The sequence below is a fragment of the Talpa europaea genome, assembly GCF_964194135.1.
Source record: "Talpa europaea genome assembly, chromosome: 14".
NCBI lineage: Eukaryota > Metazoa > Chordata > Mammalia > Eulipotyphla > Talpidae > Talpa > Talpa europaea.
Genome location: NC_140082.1, coordinates 19,376,331 through 19,386,642, shown reverse-complemented (window position 1 = coordinate 19,386,642; position 10,312 = coordinate 19,376,331). Strand labels below are relative to the sequence as shown.

At 52.3% G+C, this 10,312-nt stretch overlaps 1 protein-coding gene across 1 annotated transcript; it reads left to right on the top strand.

The window, feature by feature from the left end:
• The first annotated feature begins 312 nt into the window (after positions 1-312).
• On the top strand, positions 313-8,895 carry AGT (angiotensinogen). Its single transcript, XM_084253625.1, has 4 exons — positions 313-1,259; positions 4,688-4,955; positions 7,814-7,958; positions 8,660-8,895. The coding sequence occupies exons 1-4, from the start codon at positions 317-319 to the stop codon at positions 8,849-8,851; spliced, it is 1,548 nt and encodes a 515-aa protein (XP_084109751.1). The 5' UTR covers positions 313-316; the 3' UTR covers positions 8,852-8,895.
• The last annotated feature ends 1,417 nt before the right edge of the window (positions 8,896-10,312 follow it).

The window sequence follows — 10,312 nt, the reverse complement described above, 5'->3', positions numbered from 1 at the left end:
ATGCCACTGATTCACATAAGGTAAAAATAATACCAGCCACTCACATATGTTGTGATGACACTGATATTTTTTACTTGATCTAGTGGACACTTCCATAGTTTTCTTTAAGATTTGCAAATGTCTTAACATTAAGACATCCCAACCACTATAAAATCGTATTAAAACAAAAACACAAAATCAACCCCCTCCCAAATAAAACCCTTCAAAAACTCAGTGAGTTGCACTCCTGGACCCTATAGAGATCTTCCATGGTGCATGGAATCCAGTTCTTCTCTTCATTATTTGTGGACCAGGGCGCAGATGTCTGCTGGGCTAAATGGCTGCAAAGAATATTGGAATAACTACAAGTCTGGTTAATAACTTGTTCATAATCACCTTTCACCTTCACAAAATGGTATTTCAGGGTCCGCAGAAGCAAGCGACCCTCGAGATGACTCCTGCCGGCGTGAGTCTGGCGGCCGCTGTCCTTTGCCTCTTGAGCTGGACCGGCCTGGCTGCCGGGGACCGGGTGTACATACACCCCTTCCACCTCCTCGTCTACAGCAAGAGCAGCTGTGACCAGCTGGAGAAAACCAATGCGGAGACACCCAACGACCCGACCTTCATCCCCGTCCCCATTCAGGCCAAGACATCCCCTGTGAACGAGGAGGCCCTGCGGCAGCAGCTGGTGGTGGCCGCCCAGAAGCTGGAGGCGGAAGACAAGTTGAGGGCGGCCGAGGTGGGCATGCTGCTCAACTTCATGGGCTTCCGCATGTACAAGGTGCTGAGTGAGACCTGGAGCAAGGCCGCGGGGACCGTGCTCTCCCCCACAGCTCTCTTCGGCACCCTGGCCTCTTTCTACCTGGGAGCCTCGGACCCCACGGCCAGCAGCCTGCAGGTGTTCCTTGGGGTCCCTGGGGAGATCAAGGGCTGCACTTCCAGGCTGGATGGCCACAAGGTCCTCTCAGCTCTGCAGACCATCCAGGGCCTCCTGGTCGCCCAGGGCGGGGCTCAGGGCCAGGCCAGACTGCTCCTGTCCACCGTGGTGGGGCTGTTCACAGCTCCGGGACTGCGCCTGAAGCAGCCGTTTGTGCTGGGCTTGGCTCCCTTTGCCCCGGTCACCCTCCCACGCTCTCTAGACTTGGCCACGGACCCCGATCTCGCGGCTGAGAAGATCAACAGGTTCGTGCAGGCGGTGACAGGGTGGAAAATGAACAGACCCCTGACGGCTGTCAGTCCAGACAGCACCCTGCTCTTCAACACATATGTCCACTTCCAAGGTAGGACAAAGCCTTCATGGGCTCTGCCCCGGGGCTGGCCTCAGAGGGCGGGAGTTCCCAGTCTCCGTGGTTTGACTGGCTGGGTGGGCCAGGCCATGGAGATGGGCAGGTGGATGTGAGGAAGCACCTGGAGACCACCCTCAATGAGGATAGCAGGGGCTGCCCCACTGGGCTCCTTGGTTGAACAGCTGCCCTACTATGTGCAGCTACTATGCTGCATCCTTTTACTTTCATCATTTAATCCTCTTGTGATGCAGTGAAGAGTTGCTAATTTTGCTTACTGGTGAAGAATATAGTCTAAGAAAAACAAAATGATTTGCTCAAGATGGCACAGCCACAAAGGGGACCCGGGGATCAAGTCCCACATCGCCTGACCCTGTGACTCAGCTCCACCCTCAGTAGGGATGGGTCCTGTCTCTTGAGAAAGGTAGTTTCCTGTCTCTTGAAGTCACCATCTCAGGCCAAAATAACTGGTCTGTCTGCTTGCACGTTAGGAGGGGTCGTTACCAAAAAATCCCGACTACGCAAACTCATTCAACAAATAGTCACTGAGGATTTGTTACTTGTCAGACTCTGGGCTGAGTTTTCATCTGCCAAGTAAGAAGGATGTGCTGGTCCCAAGCCCGGATCACTTGTTCAACAGGGGAGATGAATCCTGTGGGCAAATTCCTAGACCACAAAACTGCAGGTGCAGCTGTTCTTGGAAAGTGCTCTGGGGCTTAGAGCACCCACAGTAGGGTTGCTGGTAGTGGACAGAGGGATTGGGGACTACAAGGGGACAAATGCCTCCAAGTTCAGGGTGAACAGGAGAACAGGAGCAAGAACAGGAGCAGCCTTGTTTGACCAGAGTTTAGAAGGAAAACGTGGGACCAGAACAGGCAGGCCTGGGAAGATGGACTGGGGCCAGATTAGAGAGTGCATGTGGTGCTGGGAAGGTTGGGAGTTCATTGGTGAGTAGGTGTTTGAGAGGAAAAACCTGCTCAGAGGTCATCCAGGCAGCCTGTGCTGTGTGGCTTGCAGGCAGGAAGTCCACTGGAAGGTGATGAAATACTGCCAGCAAATTCTCCCAGGAGCATGTGCTAAAATAGTGGCTTTGCAAATTGATGGGGGGTTGGGGGGTGCACTTAAGGGACATTTATGAGACTCAGGAGTAACCTTGATGATGATGATGAGACCATGTGTAACCTTGTGGAGGGCAAGCAGCCAAGTGAGCAAGTGGTAAAAAGGTTACAGAGCCCATCACACCTTTTTACTCTAATATCCTGGAAGTCTGTAAAAGCTCCTGGGGAAAAGACCTTCAGCCTGCCTTTGGGAGCAGGGGGAAGAAGATAGATCTGAAATCATTGAGGACCCAGCACTGTCAGGTCATGGCAGCAGAGTCCAGCGCAGGGGCCATCCCGCTCGAGACCACACTCCATGGGGGTCAGGGAGGCCACGGGCTTGGCCCACCGTTCCTCGGAGGAGCCATGGGAGAAACTGAGCAAGTCACGCCCCCGCCTAAAGATAAAGCCAGGAAACCACTGGTGTCCCAAGTGAGGCCCCGCTCTGGAAAAGCGCCTGCCTGCATGAGACACATGCTAAGCTAGTCAAGAGGGGGAGAGAGGAAGGAGGGCACTTAGAAGGAAAACACACGCCCCTGTGCTCGCCCAGCCTCCACCCCTTCCCGCCTCTGCTCTTGCTTTTGAATCTCTCCCTACCTGGCGTTTCTGGCTAATGCGCGCCCCTTCCTGCCCACCCACGGTGTGTCTGCTTTTGAAATTGGCCGTTTGTCTGGGCGCGCTAAGTTCCCCTTAGCCAGACCTCCCGGCAGCACCCACCCGGCCAAGCGCGACTCGGGGCCTCGGAGCCCATGGGCTCCACGCTGGCCTCTGTCAAGCACTTGCTGTCACCCCGAGCTGGGTGCTGGCCCTGGCGGGTCCCACGACACCCTGAGAGTTGACTTAACCCTGAGAGATGGACTGAACCTCGGGGTGAGGGTGGAGCACTGTGTTCCTCAGGTGGGTGGGAAGGATGGGCAGCTGCCCTGTTTCAGATTCCGATGTCTTTTTGGAGGTGGTATCCTTTGTTGATGGAAAAAATAGCTTTTTTCCCTCTAAACAAACTTATAGACCTCCTGGCAGGCGGGGTGGCAGCCATGGAGGAGGGCGCAGCAGCTCTCGCTCACCCTCTCAGGAGCGCGCTTGTCCGCCAAAGCGCTTGGGCCCAAAGAACAAGGAGGCCACTGGTCTAGCCCCCTCCCACGGGAGCCCAGGAGCCGGAGCCAGTCAGCACGCTCCCACCAGGAGTCCTGTCCTGCCCGCTCTGGGGAGCCCTCTGATTCAGTAGAAAGGGGGTGTACTCTTACTTTTCAAACTGCCTCTACTCAGACTCCCCAGTGCCAGGTGCCCAGGGGCCACCTTACTCTCCTAGAAACAGCCCCCAAACGTGTCTTCAAGGAGAGAGGCCCACAGAGGGAGAGGGCACTGGCGTGGTGGTCACACAGACACCGGTGCCAGCGCCTTCGCGAGAGTTTGCTGGCGAGAGGGGAGAGTCACCCTGCCCTCGAGGTCCAGCACAAGGGCGCACGTCAGCACCGGGCACCCCCAGGCCGGGTGGCTGTCCCTGGCTTCCCCGGGCATGAGACGTGTAGCCTTCATTCCAAGGGGCACTGCACTCTGGACCGCAAGATGGAGAAAGCACAGAGGAGGCCCGCGGTCTGCCAGGCTGGCTCTGTGAAATGAGCTCATGCCGAGGTCGTGCAGGGCGGCGACCGATGACAGGTGCTCCCGTGGTGGACTCGGGCGGCGGAGCACCTGTCCTGACCCAGAGAATGTAGTTCACCCGCAGCAGCAAGTGTGAACCCCAGTGTGACCCATGGACTCTGGGGATGATGTGGGGTCAACGTAGGGTCATCGGTTGTGACAAATGTCTCCCTCTGGGGCATGTTGCTGGTGGGGGAGACTAAGCGTGTGTGGGAGTAGGGGGAATAGCTACTTCTTCATTTTTCTGTAAGCCTAAAACTGCTTTAAAAAAATAAAATTTATTTAAAAACAAAAAGTGAGCATGGCAGAGCATGATTTTCCTGGCCAGGACCGATCAGGGTTGGCAGTTGCCTGGTCGGTTACTACTGAGGCACATTCCTTAAGCTCTCTGGGTCTCCTCTGAGGGCCTTAGCTGAGGTGACAGGTTAACTCCCAGGGCCTGACACGCCCTGTGTCGTCAGCATGGACAGCTAAGGAGCTCAGATTGGGCTCGGCTCCTGGGGAAGTGCACAGTGGTCTGGGGTACTCTGGGGGTGCCCTGGGAAGAGAGATGGGACAGGAGCAGGGTCCTCAGCCAACCTAGGTCTCAGCTCTCAGCTGCTGCTGCTTCCTGGCTCCTAGTGCCCCCAGCAATGCGCCCACCCTCCACCTACCCCTGCTCACTGACCTGTCTCCTCTTGTCTCCAGGAAAGATGAAAGGATTTTCCCGGCTGGCTGGACTCCAGGACTTCTGGGTGGATAACACCACCTCAGTGGCAGTCCCCATGCTCTCGGGCACGGGCACCTTCCGGCACTGGAACGATGCCCAGAACAACCTGTCTGTGACCCGCGTGCCACTCAGCGAGAATGCCTGCCTGCTGCTGATCCAGCCGCACTGCCCCTCCGACCTACGGAAGGTGGAGGCCCTCACTTTCCAGCACGACTTCCTGATGTGGATGAAGAACCTGTCTCCCCAGTATGTCTCCCAGAAACTGCTTGGAACCTCAGGGCTGCTCCCCCTGCAAAGGGGTGCTGTGTGGGGCCTTCTGCCCCCCAGCAGGAGGGGCCCAGGATGACCATGTGGCAGGTTTTGGCTGTGCCCTGGCCAGGGAGCAGGTGGAACCGTGGTGTGGTGGCAACAGATGGGGGGCTGCTGGTGCTCCAGAGTCGAAGGCCTGGCTCCCAGCCTCCATCATCTCTCCACCCATCTATTGAGCTAGCTCTCACCATATCGACTCTGTGTCTGCATTCTGGAGGGGCCAGGGAGATGGGGAAGCATGCTTTCCTTGTGCTTATATTTACCCACCGTGTGGAGACCCAGAACACATTTCAATATGCCCTGTGGGAGCAGCCCTTTTTGATGCCACTCCACTCATGTGCACAGTTAGATGCACCCAAAAAGCTTCTTGGGGCTTGATTTCCCAGGAGGGTTTGGACCCCTCTAAGAGACTGGGAATGGAGATTTCTTGGGGTGCTGCCTTGAATCCAGATCTCCCTTGCTTTGCTGCCCAAATTATTTGCTCCTCTTTCCTATGGTGATGGAACCATGCATCACCTTCCACTGCTGCACTAGGCTTGCCCGGCACTAAGGGACACTGGTGACCTGCTCATGTCAGCTCCTTTGTTCAAGTCATTTTTTTTTTAATTGTGGTAAACAAGTGTCATGAACTTTGCCATTTGAGCCATTTTTACATGTTTAATTGTGGCACTAAATACATTCATATTGTTTTGCAGCCATCACCAACCTTCATCTCTATAACCTATTCATCAGTCCAAACAAACTTTGTACCCATTAAACACCAACTCTCCACTCCTCCACCCCCTACCCGAACCCTGGCCCACCCCACCCTCCAGTTCCTGGCTACCACCACTCTATATTATCTGTATGAATTTGACTGCTTGAGGTGCCTCAGATAAGTAGAGTCACACAATAATTGTCCTTCTGTGACTGACATTTCATTAAGCATCATGCCTTCAAGGCTCACCTATGTGTCAAAATTTCCTTTTTTAAGGCTGACTAATATTTCCTTCTATGGACATACCACACTTTGGCTATCCATACATCCATGCACAGACACTGGGTCACTTGTACCTTTTGGGTGGTGTGGATACTGCTGCCATAGACATGATGTATTGCCAACTCTGTAGGGTTCTGTGTGTCACTGGAGACAATCATGGCTCTAGGGATGCCAGGGGCAGGCAGAGGCTTTACGTGCAGGTCCATGAAGTTGGTGTATGCACTGGTTTCAGCACAAAGGCTGACACTGTTCATTTCCCCCATGTCTCTCTCTTCCAAGGGGGTCTCTCCATCAAGAACACTGCCCAAAGGTAGATAGTAAGTCAGGATGCACTATTAGGGTAACAGCAGTTTTTAATTATTCAAGGAGTACACCTTCAGCTGCTAAATAAAGAACAGAGCAAAGATAACTATTCACACTCGGTCACCCAGAGACCCTTGCTGTTAGATGCTGTACATCCTCCTCACGGTATTTCAGGGGATGCCGGAGACGAGCTTTTGGCAAAATGTCGGGTCAGGTGTCCCTGAAAGGATGAGGGGGCCTAGGCGAAACTTTCTTAAGGGCTGAAGGGAAGGGGAGTGAGGCAGACACAGACACTCTTATTTTGGTGTAAGCATCTCCTGCTGAGGGTCTCAGCGGGTCTTTATTTATACCTTAAGGCAAGCATGGGATTACATCATCGTGTGCATAGAAGCAAAACGAAACAATAAGTACATTCCTTTCCCACAGACATTTTGTCGCCTACGTGTTCTTAAGAAAAGAAACTACCTTAAAAGTTAATAGATAATTAAAACTTAGATGTATTATTTCAGCCTAACCAACTACCTAGGTCAGCTAACAGTCCTTGGTGCCGCCCTGTCGCCAAGGCTACCCTATCAGGAGACATCTCCTCTATCTATATGGCTTATACTTAGAGACCAGTTGCTTTCCGGGAATCAGTTATTAGAATTTTTTCCTACCTAGAAACTCCTGGCGTCATCCACTTTCGGATTCGTTACAAGGCTTCTTTACGGAACTTCCATATGAGGAATATTATGACCAGCTCTGGGTTGCTTATCAGACATGCCCTTGCACAGTAATTATTTCCCATTGTCAAGTGGGCCAAATTATTCAGTGTTTAATTTTAAGCAAGTAATTTTCCACGCCATGTACTTACAATATTCTTATACGTATAATTTATTGCCCAATGTATTTACTGAGAAGTTCTTTCTTATTATGACCAAGAACAAAAAACAAAGGGATGTTTAATCTTCAGCCCCACAGTGTGAGACTCTTTAAAAGTCTTTGGCCCCACGGTGTGAGGCCCTTTTCTTAGCTGCTTGCCAGTGTCTTACCTGGCTGGGGCAACAAGGCCACCTGCAGCAAGAGGACATGAGGTATTTTATTGTATCTGTTGCTGAAAAATTTCCCAAGACAACCTAACTGGGTGACAACCTAATGTCCCCTTCCTTGGGGACACTTGACACTCTTTGGCCCACTTGACAATGGGAAATAATTACTGTGCAAGGGCCTGTCTGATAAACAACCCAGAGCTGGTCATAACATTCCTTATATGGAAGTTTCATAAAGAAGCCTTGTAACGAATCAGAAAGTGGATTATGCCAGGAGTTCCTAGGTAGAAAAAAGTTCTAATAACTGATTCCCGGAAAGCAACTGGTCTCTAACTGTAAGTCATATAGATAGAGGAGATGTCTCCTGATAGTGTAGCGTTGGTCCTCCAGTGAGCCTTCTTGGTCCTCCAGTGAGCCTTCTAGATACGACCGGGACCTCACAGTGGGCCACTGGGAACCTTCCTAACTGTGTGTCACCTCCCCAGGGTCATCCGCTTGACCATCCCCCAGTTGGTGCTGCGAGGGTCCTATGACCTACAGGATCTGCTCACCCAGTCCAAGCTGTCCACCCTGCTGGGTTCTGAAGCGAACCTGGGCAAGATCAGTGATGCCAACCTCAGAGTCGGAAAGGTACCATGGGGGCCCATTCTGCTTGGGCCTGACAGGGTTTCTGTGTTTCCTCGGGGAAGAGGGTCTAGGTGGGACAGCCACAGAGGAAGCTTCAGGGAGGAAGGTCCAGGGTAGGAGGGAGAGCAGAGCATGGCCAGGTGAGTGTGCCCTGCATGGGAGAGAAGTGGCCAGAGTTTCCTAGGGCTTTCCAGGGACAGGTGGAGCATGACAAAGCCCGCCCTACCATGTGTTCTGAGATGGCCTGCCTAGCCTTGAGTTCCTCCCCAGGTCCTAAGCATGGGTGCTGCTAGCATCTAGAGAGTCAGTGACCCCAGACAGCACCTTGCTGCAGAGAAACATTCAGTAAACTGTCCAGGCCAGCTGCCAGTGCACCCTGTAGCTGAGGAGTCTGGATGTTCTGAACACCATGGGAGGTGCAGAAGAGAAAATGGGGTGCCTCAGTCCTGTCCTGGAGAGCACTGTTGGGGAGGGCCCTGGTGCTGACTGTGCTAAATTAGTGGAATGATCCACAGCAGAAGTTCTGAGGAGCTGGCTGGGGTGGTGGAGTCTGGCTGGTTTGAGGGGTACATTAGGGAGGTAAATTGGGTGGAGTGAGCTGAGGGGCATGCATGCTTCCTGGGGGCAACCCGGCACAGTCACCCTGCACCCTCTCCCGGTCCCACTGGCCTCTGGGAGTGAGCCCCATGCTTGCTGTTTTGCAGGTGCTGAACAGCATCCTTTTTGAACTGGAAGCAGATGAGGGAGAGCAGCCCACAGAGTCTGCCCAGCAGCAGGTCACGCCTGAAGCCTTAGAGGTGACCATGAACACCCCGTTCCTGTTTGCCATTTTCGAGCGAGACTCGGGTGCTCTCCACTTTCTGGGCCGCGTGACCAACCCACTGAGCACGGAGTGAGGCCTGCCCACCTCTGGGAGGCGCTGTGTCTGCGAGAGGGCCAGACACCGACTTGTCACCTGCTGCCAGCCTTGAGCCTTTTCCTCCCACCAGTCAGCTGAGAGCTGGGGGAAGCCTTTTCTCCTTGGGAAACACGCTGCTGCGTCTAATGAGCAGCAGAAACTGCTGGCATCACCCCCAGGGTCCTTGGGTTTATCTTGGGGAGCATGGGGGCGGGTGCTGAGGACCAGGTTTAGCATAAGACTACTATTCTGGGAAGAGTTCCAACAGACCAATCTGTTTGTGAAGGCCAAAAATGGTTTCCTTTTAAATTGAGAACAGAAATTGGGCTTTAACATTAAAAAATACATTTGCCTTGGGTTTATATTTAGTTTACTGAAGTTGAGCATGACTTGCCTTAGTTGTTTTTTGGTTTCTAGGTTTTTCTTCTCGACCACTAGTCTCGATACTTGTGCTCTTTTGAAAAACACATTATGAAAAATACCATCATTGGAACTTGTAATAGAATGTAACTTGTATTAGAATGTAATACCATGCCTGCTTATCCCTTGTGTTATTAATAAATGCTTTGTAACAATGAGTAAAAAGAAAAATTCCATCTTTTACTTAGCCGCAGAACACATACAGGAAGTCCACCTTTGTCATCCACTGAGACTGACTTTTTTTTTTTAATAGAGGCATGTTTTTATTTATTTATTTATTCATTTGTTTGTTTTGTTTATACAAGCACTGGGTACAGTTAGAAGCACGGGAGGGTGAGAAAATTCACCAGAGCCAGAGCAGGGAGCAGAACAGGCAGAGGGACCGAAGTACACTGCCGAGGGAAGCAGCGGGTGGCAGGAGAGGTCTGCGCGCCATGTGGGACCTTCAACTGGTGGCCGGGGATCGAACCAGCGCTGCAGAGGCCGCGGGCAGCTTCGCAACCCAGCGCTCAACCGCTGCGCCACCGGGGAGGCCCCCACTGAGACTGACTTTTAAGAAAAATGATAGATATTGATAGCAAGACCTCAAATAATGTGGTTTTATTTAACATTTGGGCTGGGATTCTTGAGGGTTTTTTTCCTTCCTCAATGTTACGATGGAACAACATTGAGTGAAATGACTGTGTTCCAGGATTTGCTGTATTTGCAATTTAGCTGATGGACCGATCACACAAAAGTGCTTTCGAGAACTGTAAGTCATACTTTAGGGGGAATTTCCACAGAAGGAGCGGGCCAGTACTGAGCCATCATATGGAGAGGTTTTAGGGGATGTGTTTTTCTGGATGCTGACATTCCTAAGCAGCAGTGACTGTATGTGAGATGGGCATTTGGGGGTCACTGTGCCCCCATGCTATAGAGAAGGAATGGAAGACCAGCACACATGCGCTTCCACTTTCTGGGCCGCATGGCAGAGGGAGGCTTGCTGATCTTGCTTTGACCCAGTGAAATCCATTTCTGACTCCTGGCCTTAAAACTGTAA